The sequence below is a fragment of the Symphodus melops genome, assembly GCF_947650265.1.
Source record: "Symphodus melops genome assembly, chromosome: 13".
Taxonomy (NCBI): Eukaryota; Metazoa; Chordata; class Actinopteri; order Labriformes; family Labridae; genus Symphodus; species Symphodus melops.
Window position 1 is genome coordinate 7,089,657 of NC_136703.1, and position 27,020 is coordinate 7,116,676.

The following is a 27,020-nucleotide window of genomic DNA, read 5'->3' on the forward strand; positions in this document are numbered from 1 at the left end:
CTCCCCCCCCCCCCCCCTCTCTCTCTCTCTCTCTCTCTCTCTCTCTCTCTCTCTCTCTCCTCTCTCTCTCTCTCTCTCTCCACCAGCTATCTGGCTGTTTGTCTTCTTCTCGCATCCTCTGTGTTTCCCCTTTTCTTTTTCTGCATCTTTCATTAAGCTGCAATAATATCAGCGCTTTAATTTGGTGGGTGCTAAAAGGATGTGAAGCTGGGTCATTATTGCCTCAGGGGAAAACACACCCACAGCACGACAGATGGATTTTCTGTAAGATGTTTGACAGAAATTTTAGGCGACGAGACATATGGAGTGAAACGCGTACAAGCCCATGCATTCATGTGTGCCCGTCAAATTGTCACACATGCCAAAAAGGCATGTGCTCACGCAGACAAACGGACAGATAGGTGTAGCAGAGCGTGGACAGGTTGTGTGATGAGGCGGGCTGGCAGATTTGAGAGGTGGACAGGTAAAGTAAATCAAGTAAATCAACAAAATCATGCCAGGAGTTTGTGACTCACATTTTTTTTTTTTTTGTGATGTTCACATTCAATAGAAGGATTACATGGATTTTCTATGGATTGAAAAAATTCTAGTACTCCTAAATCCCCAGTGGATGGACACAAAGATGCACAGCATCCGAGTTGAAAGGCAGGCTGTATTTCTGCGTTGACACTGTGCAGATGCAGCTCCCGGATTTCAACTTGAGAGGTTCCGGGTGGTTTCTTGGAAAAAGGGTCCATGACACAGACAGTGAGGGAGAATGAAGAATGTTGGCAGTCTGACAAAATTAGGTAAAGAAGCAAAGCAGTGTCTTGTTATTTAATTTATGTGCTCGTTGAATTTAGCAAAGCATTGTTGTATAAAAAAAACACTTTTTAATGAGGGACATTAATCCTAATTGACCGGCGCCTTTTAAATTTCCTCTTCCCTCATTCCAAATAGCTCCTTTATTTCTTTTCTCTCTATGCTACTTGACCTACAATATCAAGACGTCCTGCATGATCACATGTTGTTTTAAGGCTTCATTTACATTTACAGATCATTAAATCATCATTGTCGGTAAATACTCACCAATATGATATTGAATAAAATGTATAAGGAACACCTTGTAAATAGGTTCTGCAATCATGGAGATGGGTCATCCCCTCACTGTCATTAAATATGCAGCACTGACAACGTGCTGCTCTCTCTTCGATTTCACTTTTTTTCCACGTACTAAGGCGTGCTTTTCATTATGTATACACTATTCCTCATTGGGATTTCATCCGAATAATGCTGTCTTGGAAAAACTGAGTGGCAGACTGTCTTTGCAGGATGAAGAGGAGTGAAACAGAATTATTTCCTCTTTAATCACCTCAAGGTGGGATTGACAAGTAATTCAATAAATGGCAGGGCTACATACGCTGTCAGGCCTTTTTAATCAATCTGTGAGGCAGCTTTTATTAATGGTATGGTAAAGGACCAAGAAAGGGGCTTAATCAGAATAATTGAGTGTTGTAAATGTGTGGCTGGAACACAAGGGGGCTTTTGGATTTGCTGCTATTTGGTCTTGAGGAAGAAAACACAGCACACCCACACAGAAACCTGTAGGAGCAGATGAGGAGAGGATAAAACCATGACGACCGCCTGCTCGTCCAACGAAACTGTGGGAATCAACAAAGCCTCATTGATTTCATCGGATAAATCCATATGAACACTCAGTAGTAAACAAAGAGACATTCAAGCAAGATGTTTGACCCACTAAAAACGACTCACAAGTTCAGCATTTGAAGGCTGGTCCTGTCCTCTCACTGTGTCCTGACAATTCTGATACAGATCTCTGAAATAGATCCGAAAGTGGAGGGAGTAGTCTCCTCCTTTTATCTCTCTTTTGTTGGACCGACACAGCTCCCTTTGATTCTGCCGCTGTAGGTCTTTAAGAAATGCATGTGGCTTCACTTACTCTTGGTATGCTTGAGTTCATTCATTTCCTAACAAAAAAAAAGAACAAGAAATAAATGCTAGACTAAGTTGTGCAACAAAACAAATAAGATCCATGTCTATTTAGAAGAAGCCCTGTCTTCTTTCTCAAAGGAAAGAAAATGTTTAAACAAAATAGTCAAATAGTTTTTCAACCCGAATTGTGAGCTCCAAGCTATACAGCTATACTAACCATCTCTGCAGTGCTTAAAAGACAGTACATTCATACTTAATACTGCTTTTTGGGCACATAACAGTTTCACCGTCTGTGAAGCTCAAGTTTTTGTTCTCCTAAAGTGTTTGCCTCTTTAACAGCTTTAGCTCTTCATTATGCTGCAAGCTTTGTTCTCAGGGACGGATCCTTTCAGCACTCCAGAAAACCAAAACAATGCTCTAAAAAAACAAACAATGTTGCATGAAGCAGAGGAACGCCAGTATTGGGGGAATTATTGTCCATGGGTCAGATATACCCAGACCAAGCATGGAATGAGTAGTTGTTTTGTCTGGTGGCCTTGTTTTTTGTTTTTTTTTGTTTTTTTACTTAAATTGTTACGTGTTCTTTCAGCAATGTGAGATTTGACAACATGGTGCCCCCTTCATTCTTTTCTAATCGAGTCCTCTTGAACTCACAGACACACCTCACATTTCACGTAAATTTTAAGCTGAGTGGGATTTGGACTTAAACCGTAAAAAGGAATGCCAACATTTTAAACCCTGAGCTTTTAATTTCCTATCTCAAACTTCATCTTTTTTATGTTTGCCAACTGCTAAAAAGGCCCATATGTGTCAGAAGGGAATCGTCTATTGATATAAATAGTTTTGCTGACTGAGCTGTGTCTGTATCTTTTTTTCCCCTCACTCTCACTTTCTTTTGCTCCGTTCACACACATGCACGCTCTCTCACTCACAAGCACAACGCATGTATCTGCCCCAGCTCAGAGACGACAGATTAGAACGTTCTCCAAACCTCGCAGTGCTCCTCATCTGCAGCAGCCTGATAAGCCCTGGAGAGACTGACTGCTGTACAGTAAAAGGAATCCTGCTCAAAGCTGCCGCAAGTGGAAGAAAATATCAGTGAAATTTACCTAACAATTAGTTTAGCTCGGTGACCTCCCCGAGGGATGCACATACAGTATGTCCCACTCATTAAAATGTCTTGCGTATTGGCGCATTAAAGCTCGACTTTATCAACCTTGCTTTTAGCCCTGAGGTGAGTGTGAATCTGCTTATTCTGAAAGGTCAGTGGCCTGGAACAGGGAGTCAGAAGAAATCGAATATTGCAGACTGCTTTGAAAACCCCCTGGTGCTTGCTCTCATTTGTTCTTGGGGCCAGTAAATCAGTGGTTTGTTGTGGCCTTAACCTCAAGAAACTGCCAGCAGAGCAAAGAAGGCGGGCAGGTGGGGGTACTGCCGAGTGGTGTTATTGTCATGCAACAGAGAGAGGCAGTCAATAAATTTGATAGAGTTCAGCCCCCCTGGCACTTTGTCCACAATTACTCTTCTCCGCACAGACAACAGCGAGCAGCAGAGGCTGTGCTCGGCTTGCTCCCCTGCAACACAAACCAGGAGTAGCAGCTTTCATTTCAGTGACGAGGATCATCAGCTTTGTCTTAACAACATGCCAGTGTGATTCAGCAGTTAGGGAGGGATAATGTTACAGAGAGCAAAGACATCCACGTCAACCTGGATTAGCAATACTGTACGTATTATCTGAAGACGCTAATGATGGCCCTAGTGATAGCTGATTAATTAAAATGAGGAAATGATTAAATCACGGGGTCACAATCGGGTTCATCATCATTCCATTTGTTTTATTGTGGGCTAGCAGTCCTGGGTGTTCAAGCTTATCTTGTGCTCGCAGCCTTATTGTGTAAGCGTATATTCATCATGAGAGCATTTCTCTGCACAAAAAGAAATCTGTCTGAAAGGTCCATAATGAGACTTCGGCATTGAGATCTCAGTGGCTCTCATATTGATTAGAGACGTTTATGCAACAGTAGAAGTATTGTCTTTGCGGTAATAATTTGGAAATATTACTCAAACAAATACATACGCCTGAGTTGTGCAGCCAGAGAAGGGTGATGGATGATACGAGGAATGCGTTGGGACGGCAGACACCTCACCCATTAATCTGCAAAACGGCGCTGTCTGTGTGTGTTTGCATGGCAACATCAGCCTCCCATTACTCATTTAGCTGCCACCCATTATCAGTTTGTTTATGAGAGACTTCGGCTCTAAAAGATTTGGAGGGTGCTTTAGCCTCCCCTTCTCAAACTCTTACGAGCTCACTGAGGTGTCAGTTCTGGGTGCTAAAGCCACTAAATTGCTGCTCTTGCCATTTTTCAAATAAAAGCATCCCAAGTGAGGTATCCCAGAGCCTCTCAGAAATCTCTCAAATTTCAAACACTTACAATTTAGCACTTTAGTCAGGGATTTTGTGATGTTCCAAAGCTTAGTAACCAGAAAGAGTCATGGAAAACATTGTGTCAAAGTGCATCATCATTTAAAGAGCTGTAAACTTTCGTTTTAATTATTCAGTCAACTGTTTTAAATTGTAACAAGAGTGTCGGCCTCAATCTGACTGTAAACTAAAGAACAAAACAATCCTTTTGCCCTGTGGTATATGCAAGTGCCTCTGTGAAAATGGTACGTGGCTGCAGGCTGCGGTTGTGGCTGTGACTCTGTGAGCAATTATCCGTCACACTTTCATTACCAGGCATTTTGTGTATGAAGCATTGTTCAGAAGCATAAGCAAGTCTCTCCCAGAGCTTCTATCCTTAGGGGCTCTGCGCAGGGAGAATTAATGTTCGAAGAAAACCTAATATCGACCATCATTCACTGTCTGTGTACAAGCATACCCTGGAGTGTTTACTTATCCACTTGCCTTTAAAAAGAGAGGGAAAATGATGATTTTGCCATTTAGGAACAGACTGGGAGACAAATAAAGCGGAAAACAGAAGGCAGTCTGGTTGTGGAGCAGCAGGCTCTGCAGAATAACCCCAAACTGTCAGCTAAGCCTTCTATACAATGAAATAAACCCTCTGTAATGACATGACTTATAGTGTGCAAAACAATCCAAATATCCAAAGCCCCGTAATGATGTGGTCAGTCTCCATCTCTGGTTATGTTGGTGGCTGGTTGCTGGTCGGTTTTTTATTTCTCTTCATGTGTAATTGTCTCTCGTTGCATCTCTGACGCCAAACGTTGGGAGAGGCCAACACTCACCATCAATCAGCATGACACTCACCGCGTGGCAAGCTTTCTGTGTCCAGACCTCTCTGGCAATTTCAGGCCACTAATTAACCGCTGCAGGCTCGTATGCATGTATTGATCATGTCTCAAGTTTTCTAATCCAGGGTTTAACCTGGACTGTTTCCACTTTGGCGCTGTCTACAAAGAAAATGTATCGTTTCTCATGTGACTTCAAAGAGATATTTTGCCTGAAACAGATATATAAATATATATAACTAGCCAAATCTGGCTTTGGATCTTTATTTGGCATAAAAGTTCAAGAGTGGCAAACCACTGAATACAAGCCTCTGCTAGTTACACAACTTTGATCTCCTGTACATATCCTGCATTATTTAAAAACATACAGATAACTAAGAAAATCCTGATTCAAAGTAATGTCTGACCAAGTAATGAATACGTGCCTGTGGGAGCTTTGTCACTAGCTTGTATGTTTGGCTTGTTAGCAAACTAACTTCCTAAATTTACATTAAATACATTTAGATTTCAGTCATATGTGATGTATCTCTCTCTGACAAGTGACGCCCCCTGTCATCAAGCCAAGTCGGTCTTTATTCGAAAAGGACAATGTGGATTTTTTAACATTCAATAGATGCCTGATGTTGTTTGCTTTACTTGAATAGCTTACATCATAACATACTCTACTGCCTTTGAAACTTTATAGAGTGAAGTTTCGATAAGATCCAATAATAATGAAACTGAAAGTCATTTCAGAGACTGAAAAAAGATTGAATCAGTGCAGATTTTGGTTCTCAATGAGCTAGTTCTAACCATAATCAAAATAAGGGTAAGTACACCACCAATGAAACCTTGTACTTCCAGAACAATATTCTGATTGAATGGGTGACGATATGAATGACTTTAAAGCAGACCAGTAAATGCTTCACAAGAAAACATTGTTCGACCCTATATTTGGAAAAATAAAACAGTATATTTCTCTTCTTCAGGGTGCCCAGTAGATCCCAGTAAGAGGGAGCCAGCAGACATCATGCCAACCACTTCACACATCATCACACCTCGTGAGATCACAGGTGGTTTCAGAGGGGGGAGCCTGTCTTCTAGAAACCTCCTCCAACTCAACGGTAAGCACTTAAATCCACAGCCCGCTGAGTCATGTCTGTGTTTGTTTACCCACACATCATTTAACTTCACTTTCCATAGCTGCGTGCTTCATGATTTTTTTAAAGCACATTTTTGAAGCAAGTGTCCAAACACATGTATGTTCTAGGTCATGGAATAATTAGTGTCTTTCCTTAGGGTGGGGAACTTGTGCTCCTGACTTAATCAACCCACCCAGATCCATTTCACATCCTTCTGTTGGCTGCATCACTGAACCACTCAATTTTCAGCCTAATTGAGCTTGCAGAATCATCTCTGGTGGCAAGCCACAGTGCTGTTTGCATTTGTACGTGCGTGCGTTTGTGTGCATGTTCGTGCATGCAGGCACAGTCCAAGCAGAGGAACAACACACTGGGGGAGACCAATTTTTTCCTCAATTAGAGAAGCCGTCACCAGTCAATTTGTGTTTACTCCTGAATTTGTCCTTAGAACATGGACCGCAACTCAAACACACACACACACACACACGCACAGCAGCACACAGTAAGAATAAGCGTCACATTAGAGAGAGTTTAAAAATGAGCAGATAATTGCTTGTAATGATAACAAATATGGCAGGTCTAGAAGTATGGCACACTCTTATTAGAAAAGACCTTAGCGATGCTGAGTAATTATATTCTTCAAACATTTGCTCATAGCAGACTGATAAAATAATATGCATACATAAGCATCAACAAACTATGTTCAATCTAAATGGTTTCCCTAAACTCTTGTAATCATTTATTCACTGCTCTCATTACTGTTCAAACTAAACGCTGTTTGCTTTGTTACCTACCTATCTCACCTCCTCCTCCTCCCCACAACCTCTACCTCTGTTGTCCGTCTTACATACTGAAACCGTCCCTCCCACCACTCAAACATCCCGTACCATTTAAACATACATTGTACTTAATTGCTTTCACTTGAGTCTAGTCGCAACAGTAAGCCCAGTGACACTGCGTTTGTGTGTGTGTGTGTGTGTGTGTGTGTGTGTGTGTGTGTGTGTGTGTGTGTGTGTGTGTGTGTGTGTGTGTGTGTGTGTGTGTGTGTGTGTGTGTGTGTGTGTGTGTGTGTGTGTGTGTGTGTGTGTGTGTGTGTGTGTGTGTGTGTGTGTGTGTGTGTGTGTGTGTGCGCACTCAGTCACACTCATGTGTGCCTGTAACTCTGAACTAAGTGGTATAGTTAGACACTATCTGGTCAGGTGATTGGCAGTCGCCCCAATGCCTCTGTGATAAGGTGACTTAAGAAAAATTGCCCAGGGATTAAGAGTGACACTAGGGAGGGAAACAAAGAGAGAAGGGAATATAGAGGGACGTTTGTGTGAGGGGGGAAACTATTACGTATTACATTCCAATAAAAGATAGGGACATAAATATCTCACTTGGTGATTGTGTTCCCTTAATTAGTTATTACTCTTTGCATCGTGTTTGTTCAATCACGTAGATAATTAAAAGTTCTAGGTTGTGTTTTTTTTCCCCTGAGCTTCTGGTTAGTTGGAATTGGTTATTTTCTGCTATTATTGGTTCATTATGTTGGCCGAAAATGCTCAACTCCCTGAAGCCAAAAGAAAACAAATGCAAATTGACAAAACACAAGCAAACAGACCCCCTACTGCGACCACACATACAAATACAAACAGAACATTGGAATGAGAAAAGCTCTTTTTTTCTTTTTTTTATCAATTCATTTTCTATTTTAGAGGTTTCCAAACTTTTCAGCCTGACACCAAAATATAGGCATCACAGACTGGAGACTGCTGCTCTCCCTGGAGATGGTTAAAGAACATAAGAACGCAAGAACCTAAAGAACATCATGTTATTTTATAGTCATTTATTGTTGATTAACAGGCACCTACATTGTTGCTGTTTTTTCACATTTTTACATTAATAGGAAAAATATGCTGTTGTATGTATCTTTTTTATCCTATTTAATTTATTTATTTATCTTTTTTTTTTTTTTTTGTTAAGGATTTTCGGTCCCAACCTTCTGTTAGGAGCCACTGCTCTGTTTGAAAACATAATAAGGAGAACCAAATAGAAACACATGGGGAATTCATATATGGTTTAGCTTCGAGCTAAACATCTCTAGTAATATCGGCTTCCCACTTTTATCTCAGTCATGCTCCTTGAAAATGTTTCGAGATTTTAGTGGATTAGGTTCCTTAATTTGCTTTAAATTTTTTGTTAAATTGCATTACATGTAGGTTCTGTGACATTTATTGAAACTTAAAGGGATACTTCACCCATTTACATGAAGCTGTGTATCATTAGAAACATGGTAGTAGTGTTGAATGGTCGTGAATCCAACCCTCATTTTGCCCTGAGATGAGAAAGCTTGATAGTTTTCTTCATGTGATGCAAAAAGCGTCATACTTCATCACATGAAAAAAACTTCCAGGCAAAGAAAAACATATTTTTCTCGTCTCAGGGCAAAATGAGGGCTGGACTCACGACCACTCAACACTACTACCATGTTTCTAATGATACACAGCTTCATGCAAATGGGTGAAGTATCCCTTTAATATAAGGGTTACATGGTATCAATAAATGTTTCAGCACCTTATCCATACTTCTGTCAGTACTTTTACTGTTAATGTTGCCAGTTTAAAGCCTGTTGTCCATAACTGGTAGCACAAAATGATTTGGTGCGTGACTGACATAGTTTTACTTATTATGTGGCGCACAGTAACATTGCTATTTAAGGTGTTTTGAGCATAACATGAATTAAACTAATCAGTGTCATCTCTCTTTCCCTGTAAGTGCCTTGTGTGTGCAAAGCTGGAACGTTATGTATGATGACATAAAGGATGCTCTTTTGAAAAAGAAATTGATTAATTGTTTAAGAGTGAACTTTAACTCTGTAATCTTACGAAATTTAAACCATTATGTTCCTAAACACAAAATACAGTACAATACAGTACGGTGATGACTGGTTTAACCTGCTGTATATTTCTCTCAGACGCAATTAGCTTTTTTAGAGAGATGCAATTAATGTTTCCACATGAAGCACAAAAGTGTAACTTCATTTTTTGTTTAAAACCTTCGGAAACACTGATTTGATCGGAGAGGATATTTGTTGACTAATTGTCTGTTTGAGTTGAACATAAAATAAAGGTGTGTTGTAAACGTTTATTTACTTATAAACTCAGAAACCTTGACTATATTCTTTAGTGTGTGTAGACAGAAGATGAATTCGACTCCATAATACACACATTTAACATGGAGTCTTTGGCCGTGTCAGGCTCAGGCAGGATTCTCACTGAGGGATCTAAGAGCGTTTCCTCATATTCTGACATCACCAGATGGGCCTCATGTTGAAAGGAATTTAAAGATGACAGCAGACAGGGAATGAGACATGGGCAGTCTCCACGCCCTCCAAGCCTATGAAAAACTCAATTTAAATGTTTCAAAACATGCCAAAAAATATTGAACTCAGCCATGGGAGAGTTGCTGTGCTTCACTGTGTGTCTAACTGGCAAAGTGGAAGTCCATTAAGAACTCATTTATGTATGCCTTTGCCTTTGCAATATGGCCTCTAAATAGCAGGAACATACTGCGCAACAGAGTGCAGACCTCTGACCAGATCTCAGGTGGTTTAAGGTGAGCTCAAGACACCCATGGGGGCTAATGGCATTTGCTATTTGAACAACAGTGGGGCTGGGTGTAAGATGATTGGACAAAATAGGAAAGACACCTGCACTGGTAACAAAAACACTTTGAGCCAGACATATGATACTTTCCAAGTTTGACAAAATATCAAATGTCTGCATTTGGTACTCTTCCATTTTTATACGCTGCTGCATACACTTTCCAATCAGCTCTAGACAAGTTTCAAGGTTTCATATGCAGCCATTGATTTTGGTGGATAAAAATGGCAGTAGTATAATAAAGCTGTATCTTTGTCCTTAAAGCTTAAAAATAAGCTAAAATACATAAGTCTTGTGTCCCTTTTTCTGTCATCCTGTTTCTTTATCTAATCTTCTTTGTGTTCATCAAATAATAAAGCAATGTTATCGCTCACTTAATTTATGTACATCTCTCTTTTCACTAAAATTTGCGTCCACTTTTTTAGTCAGTCCAGGGTTATCTGGCTGAATAATACACTCCATCATCTCTCAAGTTAAAGCTCTTTTAGATGACATACCTATAACGTGAGCAGCTTTGAATTTCCAGTTTGTTTAAGTGAGTGTTGTTCAAAGAAGGGATTAGGCAAATTCTTCCATCAAAACTTTTTAGATGGCTTGGAAAATTAGCATGATCCTGTGGACAGCGATTTCTTTCAAATCCCACACAAGCAGCAAGTCAACTGCTCAGATCCAGTTACCAACGCTTCAGGATCCAAACATATACTTCCTAAACAGGACATCAAGGTTTGCCAATTTAGTCTTAATCTTAATTTATCAATAAAAAACCCTTTAAAAAAAAGTGAAAAGCTCTTTTAATGACTTAAAGGAATACTTCATCCATTTACATGAAGCTGTGTATCATTAGAAACATGGTAGTAGTGTTGAATGGTTGTGAATCCAGCCCATGCAAAAAGCGTCATATTGCATCACATGAAGAAAACTTCCAGGCAAAGAAAAACGTATTTTTCTTGGCTCAGGGCAAAATGAGGGCTGGATTCACGACCATTCAACACTACTACCATGTTTCTAATGATACACAGCTTCATGCAAATGGGTGAAGTATCCCTTTAATGACCCAAGGAACAAACTTTCCAAACCTTGTTACTGTGCTTTCACATGGCTGTGGGTTAGTGGTATAGTCGGAAATTTCTCAACTAGGAAGTTGGAGGTTCAATCCCCAGAACCTGCAGCCAGATGTCCGATGTGTCCTTAGGAAAGAAACTTAACCCCAAGTTTCAGCACACAGCAACCTCTACCATCTTTGTGAATGTGTCAGAGTGCCCTGACAACTAAACTAATAAATTAAACTAAACTAATCCTGCAGCGTTAAAGCGTTTGATCTGTCAAAAGACTTGAAAACCTCTATACAAACTCAAGTCCATTTACCAATTCAACATGGTGGCCCACAATATACAGTGCAATTGGGTCACTGTGCATTACTCAACTGGGTGCCAGTGCAGTTTGAATGCATTCCTGCATCAATGTGTCTTGATAGGTAGCGTAGAAAGCAGTTTGGGTGTTAACTGAAGAGGTGATATGCAGTTTTTATAAAATGAAATAAAATGGTCCTCCATATGATATACATTCCAAATGATGATGCATTTTGATTGACAAAAGGACAAATCAGGTATTTTAACTGGATGGTTAGTTCATGCCGAGGATTGAGGTGAAACATAATTAGGGAAGGAGCTTCTGTTTCCAACAGTAGGCCTTTGGCTCAGTTGTAGCAGTGCCAGTTGTTTGACTGGACTGTTGTCTGTGCACAAGCTGTTGTTTCTCGTACTCCAACAATACTTTAATCTGTCAGCGCCTCCCTCCCTTGGACATTTGGAGGCTTTTTGGAACATATGGTCAAAATGGCAAAGAGATTAGATTCCACTCTGTTCAGTAAATATATTCATGATTGTGTTTCTTCACAGCGAGGAATGCTGCGCAAGAACGCAGACTGAAGATGGATGGGGATATCGTGCCATTGTACGAACGTGGGATCAGAGCCGACATCATCATGCCTGGAGAGCATGACAGTGAGACTCGCAAGCTCAAATGCATGGCTGCTGTGCATCAGTGGGAGGGCAAGAGAGATGCTCAAGCAGCTAAGGTCATGGTGAGGTCAAACTTTGCACATTGCCAATAGGGAGACAAAAATAGAAGTTTTTCTGTAAAGTGGGGACACAATAGTCCGTCTCTGTGTGTTTTTTTTTTTTTTTCCTTACATCTTACACGGAAAACAAAACCAGAGCAGCGGCTTTTATTCTGGCTCGAAAAACATTACATGAGGGAATTTTGTAGACGTGTGGAGCCTCTCCGAGACAGTCTGCGCTCTTAGCAATGTGCCCTTCAACCCTCTGCGTTTTAGTGACTGTACGAGAAAGTGTTAATTGTACTTCTACCTGAAGGCACATCTTGTTCTTTCACCCATGGGTGCACATGTTAAAAGTGATTTGGCTGTGGAGCATGTCTGTCTCAGATTTTTACACCTTACAATTTCTCCTGTGAAGAACTGTGTTTGAGCTGTTTCACACTGCTATAACAGGCAAGTCGGCGTGAACTAACATCACCTTGCTCAAACAGGTTTTATGAAGCTAATTTACTATTAATGACACATGCAATTTTGCATATTTGATTTTGACACTCAATTTAAGAAGTTTTATCTGTTTCCAAGTCTGCATTATTACATTTTTGATGTACAACAGATGCTATGATTGGGGCTCTTTTTAGTTTACAAAAACATGTATAATGGCATAAAGTACAGGAAAAGATGGTACAAATAAGTGCACTTAGAGTTAAAAGGATGACGGTTATTGTGGATGTATAGTTAAAGGTCACATATTATTCTCCATTTCAACAAGTTTAAATATGTTTAAGAGCTCCCTAAAACATATCTGTAAAGTTTCCATCCATATATCCACTCTGATCCTGTATTTGACCAAGCATATGAACCACTCTATTTCAGCCCTGCACAGAACAGGCATTTTCTGTGTCTGTAGCTTTACATACAAGTGAGCTGTGTCCGACCACTCACCAATGGAAAGGCTTGGTTGGCTTGGGCTTGTTTCACAATGCCCAGATGGAAACAGTGAAAGGGCATACACAGAGGGCAGAACAAACAGAGCTGTGGGAGTGTCACCCACCTGGGGGAAGGGTTACTGCCCTTTATGATGTCACAGAGAAAATCTCCCCATGGCCAGTTTGAGCACATATTTTATGAAAAGTGGAACAGGCCAAAGACGGTTAGGATGGACTTTTCCCTTAATTGGATGGTGTGTAAACATACTTGTAACACATATTAGTGTTAGAAAAACTTGAGTGTAAAGTGTATATTGAATAACATGGGACATTTAAACAAAATGAAAGCAGTTGGAACTCTTTCTGAGGCTTCTATCTTTTGTAACCTCCTTGGAGGTCATCTTCTCGTTTTCCTCTTTCTCTCTATATTGTCCCTGATCTCTTTATCATCAAAATGAAAACCTTTTCTCTGTATTGAGAATTATCAGGTTAGGTCTTTTTGGTCTTTCTGACAGAAATGCTTATCATACTTCTACTCAAAAGATCAACCTTTAGCTACACGAACAGATGTTTGGACTAAAAGAGCTACCATTCTCTTCATCCCTGCTTTGAGAATGAAAATATTTTTTAATTACGGCAGATGGATAATGCTTTCTCTAACTGCAAGGCCATTGCTTTATAATCTGACATTTTCTTTACTCAAAGTGAAAAGAATTTACACATATCAGAGAAAACTACACGATAAGTATGTCAAGGCAGTTTAACATTAAAATACATCTAAAGCTTTTTGTCAAGGTATAGAGAGGGAACATGCCAGCAAAGGCTGTTATTGACAAGTGTTACAGAAGTTCATTATAATGTGTTTTCTGATGTAACACTGGAGTGTCTCATACCTTTGTTCTTGGGTGTTCTGTTCTAGGATCAGAAAAAGGAATCCCTGTTGGCCAGAGAACATCACCATGTCAAACCCAGTGAAGATCGCAGTAAGGCAGAGGGCATCACCAACATGCTTTGCCAGGCTATCACCACTCATCACCTGCTCTATGCAAGCCTGGGATCTGCTGAGTACATGGAGTTTGTCCTTAAGAATCCCTTTAATGTACCTCAGACTGTTACCATCCACATTGACGACCCTGAGCTCAGGTAAGACTTGACTTTTTTGTGAAACCTTGAGTTGACCTTAGGTTGGAGTGAGGTCTAAACTATGTGTTCAGTGGGATTATTTGTCTAGGTTGTAAAAGGTAAATCTGTGAAAACTACTATGTGTTAGACAGGTGTATCATTTTCAAAATTGGACGGTTCTTACAAGTTATAGATATAGATGGTTCCTCATGTATTGCAGTTTTGACCATCGATTACTAATTTATTGAAAAAACAAACCAATTAAACTTTTAGAGTAAAGACAAGCAGCAAACTGTGTAGGATCCAATATTTACGTAAAAAGAAGATTTACCATTATAGTCCTATTTGTCCTTATGGGAGTCCATTCAACACAAGTGTTTTCTTTACATTTCGTTTTTGGCCAATATTTTGGTGGACAGCGTAAAATAATCCATCCTAATCTTTTAATCCTCATCATTTAGTTTGTATCGTACATTTTATTAATGACACAGACATAATAGTATTTGACTTGACAAAAACAGATATATTAAAGAACAAACTCAAAAATGTGAGGGAGTATGTGTTTGTTTGTTTTTTAGCTGGGTAAAAGGAGCTTATCATTTTAGATCTCTAACTTCAGCATCACAGTCAGAGCTTACAGCCCGAATCCTGGCCTGCCACCAGTTCACGGAGTAAACAGAATCCTTGCCAAAGCTGTTATTCATATTGTTGACTGATGGGAGGGATGTTGAAAGATTTGTCAGATATAACACAAACTCATTGTGCATTGAGACAACTTTTGTGATGGGGTGACTAGTTCTGACTAGAAAGCGTTCATTCTGTTTGAGGTATGTCTCTATGTAAATATTAATAGTAAGAATTTGCCTCTTGTCATTGCAACCCAATATCTGAAAATAACTCAAAATATGCTTGCATAGCACTTCCTATTATGATTGAAACATCCATTCCAGCAACTCTTTTTCTCCCATTTTGTCTGTAGTAACCTGAGGGTATACTTGTGTTTTATCACAGACACATGCCCTGCCTTTATTAAGCAAAAAAGTCTATAAACTTAAGTGTTTTACACTTAAGGGATATTCTTTAGCTCCTCTTCGTTACCTGCTCTGGTTCAGTGTATGACTCAACCACTGTGATTCAGCCCTATACCTTTTTAATCACTCCTGACCTTCTCCAAACCTAAGGAGAAAATATTGTTTTTCTCTACGAAGCCATACGTGGGAAATTCCCAGTTTAATCTGATATAGCTATCATACAGCTGTTTTGATGATTTTCTGCATTAGATAACTGCTCTAAAAGTTACTCATGGTGAACTTAGGACTTGATGAAGCAGATTTATCCTACTTTGTGCCCAGGTCATGCAGTAACCTTCCCAACACACTACAGTTTATGGATTTTTCTTCTCCCTCTGAGAGTTCAGTGCGTGAATAAAACACTTTGTTACAGAGGAAGGAAACTGATATTCTAATCTTGATTTTTTATAATTTGCCGGTTGTTCCTTCTTGTTTTTTTTAAACATGCTCCATTTCAGACTTTCCCTTCTGTGTTTTTGACTTGTTTCATTCTGAACCCAAGCCTGATAGGTTGTTTTCTTCTGTTTGGAATAGGTTAACTCCAGCTCGTGCCTTACTAAAACTTTGTGAGCTGACAAATAGTGGATAAAGAATTCCCAGTGATGTCTAGCAGTGGAGGGTTCCTGCAGTCACATGTCCGGTGTGTCCTTTGGCAAGACACTTGCCACTAAGTTGCTCTCACTGCTTTGGATTACTAACTTCTGATTGTTAATTAAATAACAATCACTTCCATCAGTGTGTGAATGGGGAGGTGAGAAAGTTCTTCATCAGAAGACTTGAAAAGCACTTTCTCTTGACCATTAGGAATAACTTGTGGAAAATTAACATCTGTTTTCCTTTAAGTGTTGTTTGCTTTTATTTTAAAAAGGCATCAGTACTGATTTTAGGCAGTTCATAAATTGCTAAAACTCTTAACGGCAGGTTTAAGGAAAGTTCCTGTTGTGTTTTAAGCTCAGGAAAGCTACGTTTGTTCTCGTATTGCAGTGAAAGTACACCAGTAAACAACATGAGAACACAAACAAGATTCTAACAGCTCAAAGTAAATACTTTTCACAGAAGATATGTTGATGCTAAAGTGAATCTTTTAGCACCTCTACTATCGTGATGCAACATTGCTTTGCAAAAATCGTCCATCATACAAAAAGTAAAACTGAAAGAAGTATGAAACATCAACATGGAAAAGTCCAGAAGCTTGCGTGTTTGTTATTGTATGTTTAATTCAGGTTGTCAGATTCTTACAGTATTCAAAGCCTGTCTTTTTAAGACGTTGTATGTTTGTAGGTCATTCAACAACTTGTGGATTTTAATGTGTGCCACATCCCCTTCCAGAGAGGGGTGTTGTCAGTCACAGCTCATTTGCATTTAAAGCCACAGACAGAAACATCCTGTTCTGAGCAGAACTGAAATAGGGAAGTTTGTAGGCATGATCTACAGACATGTTTGGGTCCCTCTGAAACTTATATAAACTTGATGAAAAGGAGCATAATATTTGAACTTTAACATTTAAATTGAAGAAACAACTTTGAAAAAGGCTCTACTTTTATTTCTATGTACAGTATGTATTAACACAATACGTAGGTTAAACTTTGAATATGTTCAAGACTTTTAACCCCCTCCTGGCACTATGGTGCTACATTTCACTCTGTTGTTCACATGTATACAAGGATTATTAACAGGGAAGCTTCTAGCTCTTCCAGCGGCGAAATAATTGTCCTTGTCAGAAACATGCACATGCTGGTGAGATGCTAAATACCCCCTTTAATCCACATGCAGCAGCCTTTAGGCTTACGTTTCCTGAATCACCCCTTCTTGGTAACCGCTTTTGTGTTTGTTTCCTTATGTTAGCGTTGTTGTTAATCCCTCCACATGGATCCTTAGTTATGGATTCTGCTCATGCCTTTGCTTTGGATTAGCATACATCATGTTGATCAACAAAGGCTGGAGTGCGCCATGGATGAATCATTATGGCATTAGCCCCGGCCACCAAGCCTCGCAGATATAATTGAAAGTCATCAATCCCTGCATCTGTCCTTTCATCATCCCAGCACCCTGTAAGTTTATTTATTTCATTCCTGAAGAGGCAGCATGACACATCACACTAAAGCTTCTGTCAGCTCGACAGTGAGCCAGAGACATAAACATTTACTAAAAGAATGGCTCATTGTGAAATTATATTATACATTTTATTAATTTGAAAAAATAGTATTTCCCGGGATTTAATCGTAACATTAGAGGGATGTACTGCACTCGATACTGTACTTGTTTAAAATGCTGGTCTGGGCTCTGTTTAGGGAGTTTAAGCCTGTTGTGCCTAATTGCCTGCAAAGTTTGTCGAACAAATTTCATACTTCTTCACCCAAACCTGAACTGAACGCCCTCATCTTGAGAGAAAAAGTAGTACTTTTAAACCACTGCAGCCTGACACCGTGTCCAACAGCATGCAAGCTTCAGACATCACATCAAGCATATGCATGACAGCACGCTCACTGTCCACTCTGCATGTGTTAAATATTTAATTCTTCCCTCGGAACATTTCAGTTTCCCCTTGCAAACAATAAAACATCTAGTGCTTTTGTACTGAAGGTGGACAAATGGATGTGTAGCACTTTAAATGAGCTGATGACTCAAATCACAACAGGCTAGAATCAGGCTGATTTTGTTGCTAATACTCGCTTGCATTGTGTGCTCTTAGGACAGGCTGTAAGATTGCTACAGTGGTAACGAGAATAGAGATTTTTTTTAAGGTTCTAATTAATTTTTGTTCCATTTGAGTATAAACTGTAAAACCTTTCAGACCCACTTTGGCAAGACATCCAAGAAAGGCATCAAGAAATGGCCAAGAAGCCTTAACTTTCACTGACTGGATCTGGCGTTGATGTCTCGGTAACTTTTGCTGGTAAAGGTGCTTGGGACGAAGAAGGCTTGAGTTTATCCTCAGGGATGGAAAATATAGCAACAGTAAGAGTCCTGATACTCCTGCAGGGATCACCAAGGCCGACCCCTCCAGCCCCCAACCACCAGAGACAGAATTTGACCAGGGAAAAGTTACAGAAGCCCTTTATAGACTGCAGCAGTGGTGTAATGAAGTTCTGCCATCAATATGTACCCTTGTTAATAGAAGACTAGAAAAGCACTATTTAAGCTCAAGTCCATTTACCATTTAAATTGCATTTGCAATGGCATAAGACTGGTGTCCCAGTGTGTGATTTCATATTGCATTACGGCGTTGCAGAAGCACGGGATGAATGGCGTATTAACACTCAGCAGGACCTTCACATACACACTCAAACATTCACCAACAGTGCTGTTCCACCCTGCAGACTCCAACGTTACACACTGCCACAGGCTTCCCCTACACAGTCCTTCCCACTGTCTCTCTTCCTTATGCCCCTGATGGATCAGGGGTTGATAAACCTCGGCTCACTATTCCACCTCTGTCCAATAATGTAACATTGGCGTAAAATATCCCCCCTTGAAATATTAGTGTAAGAGCCAAGAGACTGAGACTTGAAAGACTGTGTCAATTTGACATTTTGGAATTTGAAGCAGAACTTTAAAGTAGAAAAAGCTGATTTGTGAGCATGCTGACAGGAAACTTCCACACGCTCATGATAATGTTGAGCTATTTCAGAGGGAGCTTTATCTTTCAGCTGCAACATAAGCTATGTCAAAGTGCAAAGAAAAACTGATTTAATATTTTTTTTTTTTTTTTTTTGAGATATGACAGAAAGCTGTCAAATTCACTCTTGAAGTACAAATAAGACAGTTCGATGCTTCAATCAATCTATGTGGTAGGACTATGCCTGTGCACAAACATATTAAAAATATCTGTCACATGGAGAAAGAAAAACATCCAGCAAAGCCAAAGGGGTTTTGCTGGTCTCTGAAGACTCCTCCCCTCTTGATCCACTCACTGAGCTCTGGGATCAGGAGAATTGATAAGTCAGTAGGTGGTTCTTTTACAGGTTTCATCTCTAATCTCTAACATAACCAGCTCCAGAAGTGATCCACTGTTACCTTGATATCAAAAAGAAATCTACTTCCTAGTACAGGCGGCGTATTTCATCAATAGAATACAAAATATTTTTGACCACCATTTTGATCCCGTTCTGGTTTTGCAAGACGGCTTTTACAACATTAAACGTTGTTTTGTTTGTGCTTTGTCCTATATGTTCTCTTATACAGCTCTTGGTTCATGTTACCGTTTCACATGGTTTAATTTGAAGGCCAGCTTGTGCATGTGGAGTGGCACAAGGAAACGTGTGTCTTTTGTCAGACCACAGGTCATATACAGGTGACTGAGATAGATGTGGAAGATCACGTCAAGTAACAATCAATTAATTTTTCCTATAAAGGAGCACATTTTAAGAAGGTCGAGACCAGGGGTGTCAAACTCCAGTCCTCAAGGGCCAGATACCTGTGACTTTTAGATGTCTTCCTGCTCCAACACACTTTAAACCAACGTGTTGTCATCAAGCTCTGCAGAAGCCTGATAATGACTTCATTAAATTCAGATGGTTGAAGCAAGGAGACATCTAACAGTCTGAGGAAGCCGGCCCTCCAGGACTGGAGTCTGACACCCCTGGTCTCGACTGTCTCCTTCATGGTAGTCAAAGTGACCGAGTTTCTATTTCTGTAGTGCCGATTTGTAACAAAATGTGTCTCAGAAGGCTTTACACAAGAGCAGGTCTAGAACATACTCTTTGTTGTCATTTAAAAGAGGCTCAGCACAGGTCCACCTTGAGCGAGCCCTTTGAAATGTTGTGGAAAAAACGGTGAAGAAAAACCTGTTTTCAGCAGGTAGAAAAATCCGACAGAACCACAATCATTGCTAAACAGCTATCTGCTTGATTGAACCTGAAAATAGAGAAAGAGGAAGAAGGAGAGAGATGGATGGAGACAGACAGTAAAGATGTATTAGTATTATTTCATAGTAAGTCTTTAAATTGTTACAGAAGTTCGACACAAACCTGCCTCCATCACCTCTGTTATCCTGGATTGCATGAAGCATACTTTGGTCAGTGCACTGAGGCAACTCTGCTGTTACTGTCTTGTAAATATTTCAACAAATACCTGACAAGGGATTTTTTTTTAAACACTAGAAAAGCCTCGGGTTAGCTCCGTGTTCTACAGACAAAAACAGTCTGACCCTCAGCCTGAAAATTCAGTCATTGTTCTCTTTACACAAAGGAAATATTTTTGACCTGTTGGCATTCTCTGTACACGCGGCTACCTTTACACTTGGCCTCACAGAGCATGATGTGAGCTGTGACTGCTGCCTATCAAGGAGATAGCAGACTCCAGCTTTGCACAGCTTCTGTTCATGTTGCTGCTGTCTCTCTCTTCCCAGTTTCTCCCTCTCATTATCTGGCTTCTCCTCTGAGCTTTCTCAACTCTGCATACGTTCACGCTTTTCTCTTGATATCTTTTTAATCATCTTCATTTTGTTCTGTACTGGTTTTTTTCCCCCTACATGCCCCATTCTGTTTGTTCTGTTCACTTCCTACGTTGTTTTGTTTTCTTTCTGTAAAAATGAATCAACCCTTGTTTTTTTATTCGGGCTCAGATGAAACAAAATCATAGGCTCTTTGTTGTCTTGATAAGCCAAAGGCAAAAAAAATATTCTCCCAGAAAAAAATCTGAAAATAAGTTTCATGGAATTGGCTGCTGCCTTGAACCTTAATGTAAGTGAAGTGGGGCGCAGTAAAGATCATAAACTGTTGTTATCTTGTTGAGAGAGAAATTCCACTCTTAAAGCCATGCGGCTTGGAGCCTTTGATGTAAAGGGGCATCTCCATTTATGTATTTGTGCGTGAAAACGAAGTAGTGCAAACAAGACCTCCCTCTGTAGTAATCTGTTCTATGTTTCTTTGCATTCTCCCTGGAAATCAATTTGCAGTGGATTGAATGGAAGAGGCAGAAGGGGTAACTGACCTTAATGTAGTTTTTTGAAACCGGCAATTGTCAAAGAAGGTTCTGTGTTTGTGTGATAACTGCTCAACCGTGGAATTAGCTTACTTCGATTGTTGACCATTTGCCACACTTGAACATTGCTTGGTTTGTAAGAATAGAAGGTCAGTATTGGAATCAGTTCTAAAAGGAATTGTGTTGTTGTGTATGCCTGTCTGGCATTAGTAGTTCCTTTTTCATTCATCCCCATTTTCACAATTCAAAGAGAAGTATTGATTCCCTTCTCAATTATGTTCAGTCAAAAAAGCCAGGGGTGAGCACAGTTAATCAAAAAAAGTTAACTGTTAATCTCTCATTCTGTTAATAATTAACTGAGGTTAAAGTTAACCATCCGTTGTTATCAAAAACTGTAAAAAGAAAAAGAAAAAAAGAAAGAAAAAAGATTTTTGCCTCATTAGCAGATTTGTTCTCAAGACACATTGTTGACCTAATTTGACACATTTCTCTGTATTGAAAATCTTCAAATAATAGAAACGTTTTTGATTTATCAATACTGTCTTCACTAAGATGAAGTACATTCATGTAGGTCAAGCCTCATTTCACAATAAAAAGCACCCAGGGCAGAGATTGGCATTTTGGATTACTTAAATAAGGTCTCTAAAGTACAGGAGGTGATCAGAAGTCATATCTCTTTTGAGATTCATTTAAAAAAAAAAGTCAGCCCACATTGATTGGAGGAAGTGAATTCAATTAACGAAAAGCAAGTTTACTGGAAAGTTATGAATCTACTGAGACCAGAATCTACAGTTTTGTTACTAACGGCTTTGTTACTAACTACCTTTGTTACTAACAAAGGTATGAGGTTTGAAGAACAAAGGTGTTTCCGAGCAGGTAAGGTCTAACATAACAGTTGAAGCATGGGGAGAATAGTACACAGTGATAGTGGCGCTTGACCCACTTAATTAACTTCAGGAAACCATGTGTAACTTTCAATTTTGTTTTAGCTTTGGAGACCCCTGAGGTCAATGCTGTACACCTCTATGCTGATCCTTTTATCTACATGCCTGTGAAGAAGTCTCGAAAGAAAAATCTCAGCCCATAGAGCATTTGCTGAATATGTAATCATGTGCTCTTTCGGGAATCTGCTCTATATCTCCTCATCAGACACTGACTGGATGGAAGCTGTGTTTATGTTGTAACACAATAAAAAACTACTTATACTCAAACTTCTTCACTTTTGTAGGTCACACAGATGCATCAGTATTAATTTGAGTCTGTTTCATGACCAGTAAAGCTGATCACAGTGAGTTTTAAGTCAGAATATCTTTGCCAATGCATTAATTCATTCATCCATTCCCTTTTTTTTTGGAACGCTCTCCCTTGACACCAAACTTTGCAAATGTGTAATACGAGCTCTACAGAATTAGTCTAAATTCCTTTAAACATTGTTGCTCTTTTAAGAACAGTAATGCCAGCTGGATATACCATCCAAAAACAGACGGCTAAATATCTCAAAAACTTCACAGCAGTTTACCAAAAAGTATTCTCTGTAGATATTCAGACATCAGAGTGCTAATCCCACTGACAACACCATCAGGTTAGGATTTCCTGATACAAAGATCAACAATCAACTTGAAAACCATGTGGTTTGCTTTTTAGACTATTTTAACAGTCCAATGGCCTTTCCTGTGCTGCCGCTGGGAATATTGTTTACCAAACTTCTGGTTAGACAGTAAAGTAAAGAAAAGACATTAGTATTTCTTTTTATCCACTTAGTATCTTTTTACTCTTTCGGATGATAAAGAGAACATTTCCCTTTTCCCTGACTCTGTTTCAAGTCTGACTCTAATCCTTGATGGACTCTTGAAAAGAAACGGTGTCCTTTCATCTTGACTATGTCCATCTATCTTTCCATCCAGTGTTCTCACTAACGCAGAGGAATGGGGTTACTTCAAAGCACTAACCAAAACTCCAACCCCACTGGAGGAGAACATGTTTCACTTGGATGAGGATGCCCCAGGACCAAGAGTTTACCTCCGGCCAAAAGAGAGCATTCATATTCCTCTGAAATACCAGAGCTTTCTATGTGACCACATCTTGGCCATTCAGGTACAGTGCAGGAAACATGAGGTGAATTCTGGTGGAAAGTTTTGACTGGTTAACTTTTAAAATTATGTTTAGCATTGTTTTTTTTGTTGTTATTTTTTCTTTACAGAATTCTGTGCTTTTTACAAATACCAATTTGTTTCACCATCAATATGCTTAAACCCCTGGAAGATTTGCATACTTATTATTTAGAAGAAGTCTACACATGTTTCAGTTTCCATTGAAAGAAATAAAGGTTGTATGAATCAATCCCTTTAGATGTCAGTCAGTCAGTCAGTTGATGTTCATAATTTAAAAAGAAGTTGGATCAATGGGTGAGTCTGACTAAAACTGGACTTTTGAAAAACATTTAAGTCCAACAGAAGTCAACTTTCTATGACTTCAGAACTGACACGCCTGAATATATGGTTGGGGATTGATTTACTCTTGCCTTTATATACCTCAAACTGCCTAGGTATGCTTTGCACGCTCTACAGTTCCGCCCCAGGCTTCGACCTTGTAGTCGAACAGCATAAGATTGTAGACAATGGCTGGAAAGAAAAAACAAGACCGAGGTATTGACATGGCGAATGCCAGAGTGAGAATCCAACATGGACATGAGTCAGACTAGGAGAAACACTTTGTGTTGTGTCGTATGAAACATACAAAGCTGTGAAGCTGTGCATGTTTTCACCATTCGACAGACAACCAGTGGCCGCTTGCTAGTTTCTTTGTTGATTGAATGTGCCATAATGGGTCAAACGAAGAGGGTCCAGCAGTAACTAACTGCTGGGGGGTATTTCAACAACTATTATAGGGGAGTCAAACATAGTTTCCAATTATTGGTCTTTCCTCGGTGCTTGTTTAAAGGATAGTAGTCCAATCAAATGGCCTAATCAAGTTATAACCACAGCTCAACTAATAGGCAGGGTTTGTCATTTTTTCCAGATACACTGTTTTAAGATTTTGGATGAAATTGGCAGAAAATAACATTAAAAAGAATGAAGAAAATCAGCAGTTCAGCTTTTGCAGTTGTAGGATGTAAAAGCGTTGACCATTTTCTCCACATGGTACCAACTTAATGAACCAATCATGCCTCCCTGTCTCCCTGCTCATTCTCTGACCCTCTGACCACACTCAAGCAAGTCAGTTTGTCGTTGGCAGTTGTGAGCAGTAAAATAATACTTACCGCTGAATGAGACATAAGAAGTAGTTTGTACACAAAGCAAGCAATGAGCAGAGGTCCGCTTCTGGAGAAATGGCCCGTTCATGTACTGTGCGTGAAGAGCGTTGCTTTTTGAGGGAGCACAGAGAGGTGAGTGGGTGGGTTTAGACAGAGCACTGAGGGAATGCTACTTACAAAATCCTGCCAGTTTTCAAAAATGACCAGCCCTGCCTATAACGGTGCATTTGAACTTTGAATGATTATTATACAAGTCCGTCCTATAGATTCCATTTCAAGAAAATCGATAAAAATGGAATGGCCTTCAGTGGTGCAAAAATTGTTGGTTCAAAGGAGGCAGGAATACAAGAGGATAGGAGCTGGAGTGTTTCATAAGAAATGAAATGTGTATATTTTTAACTATACACGTTGAGTATTGCTAACCGTAACTGATCTGTTCTAAAGAAACCCACATAAAGGCAACATGATAGACAAAGTGATGCCAGAAAATATGAACATAAATCTTTTTCTCTTTTCTCTAATCCTATGTAGCCGAGATGGGGGGTTTTAAGCTCTTTGGTTCTCTGTATGCATCTTGTGATGATTTACAGATTTCATACCTGATGTGCACAAATCATATTTTCTCTACAGTCAGATGTTGCTTTTGAATGATGGTCAATTTTGATAACGGCTCTGTCTCTAATCAAATCCACACAGGGACCGAGCTTTCTACCTGCGGGCAAAGGTTCGCGGATGGCCAGGAAGAATCTGTCCAACATTGTTGCTGCCAAGACTATCAAGGTACAAAATGTGCTTCTTACTGTAAGCTTCACTACTGTGTATTGAACGTTATTTATCTCTTGCTTTATTCTTCTGCTTTTCAATCCCTCAGTTGTTTGTCTTGAGGCTAGAATTACAGCAAGCTACTGTATAGATCTGAGATACATATGAACAAATGTGTTTTTTCTGTCATGAAAAGGGCTTTGATATCATCTATTTGTAACATTTTTTACATCGTAGGGTGCATAAAATGATTGATGGATTTAGAAGAGTAGACAATGAAAACCCAAACTAATTTAAAGATTGAGTTAAAAGCTTTTTTTTAATTGGAACTGAGCAGAGTTAACCTCTCTTGTATAACTTCTAATACACGCACACATTTCCAGACAACTGTCGGCAGAGTGGCAGTGCACCTCCTCGTCCCTCCTCTCCACTCCCACACAGTCACAGCTCAGACACAAAGAACGCTTTGAAGTGTCAACTATTTAAAAAGTTACTCGAGCCAGACAAGATTGTCAAGCAAAATTATATGCTAGAAATTACTTTTATCTTACTGAACATTGTTTATCTCCTCCAACTGGCAAATGTCAGGCTGAAAAGTTAAACTATCTCTAATTGGAGGACAGCTTGACACGCCTGGCTAATCGTCTTTAAATGAACCATGCACACGTGGCATTATGCGGGAGTTACTTTTCCATTTTACGCTATTATCCAACAGTTTAAAATATGTATGAAAGTTTAGAGCAGGGAGTAACAATGAGAATGTGCTTGTTTGCGTGTAAAGATTGGTTGATGTGCTCTGTATCTCCATTTGACGAAATGTCCTCAGCAGTCCCTGTGTGCTACAGCTGTCAGCCAAATTAACTTCTGTTCCTCATGAATCCTTTCAAATTGAAATTAAGGCCCCTTTTCTCTACAGATGTGAGCTTAAATCTAGGCTTACATTACTGGCAGATTTATGCTGCTAAAAAAAGATATCAGATGGTGGAGGGCTAACCTGCAGTAGCTCAAAATAATCATGTTGTTCGCGTTGAGTACTGTACCCTGAAGCTCTCCCATTGCACAGGGTGATGAAATATTTGCCAGTCTGCCAAGCCCGTGTGTGTCTGACTACAGTATGTGTGTGTATTTGCGTGTCAGTGTCAGCACTGCTGCTCAGAGCAAAAATCCTGTCAAGAGGTCAAAGAGGTCGGGTCCAGATCAAATCTGTGTCCCGCTAAAACTGACAAGCCCCAACAGCAGAGCTGTCAGGATGCCAGAACTTGCACCGCTGTCAGTCTGGCCACATCATCAGAGCCAGATATGGGCCACTCATGCAGGTCAGCATGGGCCCACAAATCAGACCTATTGATATTTTGGACAGCTGCTGATTGGCAGATCAAATCCTGAGATTGTGAGTCAGTTTCCAAAATGCAGTAAACTTCAGACTGTAGTTCATTACTCATATAGAGCTTTCAATAAGCGTAGGCTGTCAGCCAAACTAGTTACTTAAATACAGCCGGCTACCTTTCTCTATTAATTCTTAAAATAATGGTATAAAGAAACAAATTATAACTTGCTTTTTCGTGTAGATTTAAGAAGCACTCACTACCGCTTCCACCCTCTATGAGCTTGCATGCTCTGAATGTGGGGAGGCCAAAAGCACTCCGCTGATGGTACGGACACACTACAAGAGACCGGCTTGTCTTAAAGTTCCCTCCTAAATAAGAGGGAGAAAAGCCGTTAAAAAGTGGAGCTGCCAGCAGGTGTATCTGTGTGATCTGAGGCTGCAGTAAGTAGTGAAATAGAGCAAAACAAAAAAGTCCCAAAACATGGCACATTTTGTGTTAGTCCTCATTTTTATTACCGCTGGAACACAGGAAGTGATTTTTCTTGCAACCAATCAACACACCGCAGTGTGTCTAGCTTGCCCCTTTAGATCGGCAAGCTTTGCACCCCCCAACAAAAGGGGAGAAAA

The 27,020-nt window shown here is 39.8% G+C and overlaps 1 protein-coding gene across 1 annotated transcript in view; it reads left to right on the plus strand.

The window, feature by feature from the left end:
- The window catches only part of nphp4 (nephronophthisis 4), a 180,980-nt gene that overhangs the window by 132,119 nt on the left and 21,841 nt on the right, over window positions 1-27,020 (plus strand). The window contains 6 exon segments of the mRNA XM_079360057.1: window positions 3,134-3,194; window positions 6,153-6,287; window positions 11,848-12,032; window positions 13,854-14,077; window positions 22,956-23,145; window positions 25,001-25,084. Of these exon segments, the coding sequence (XP_079216183.1) occupies window positions 3,134-3,194; window positions 6,153-6,287; window positions 11,848-12,032; window positions 13,854-14,077; window positions 22,956-23,145; window positions 25,001-25,084 (879 nt within the window).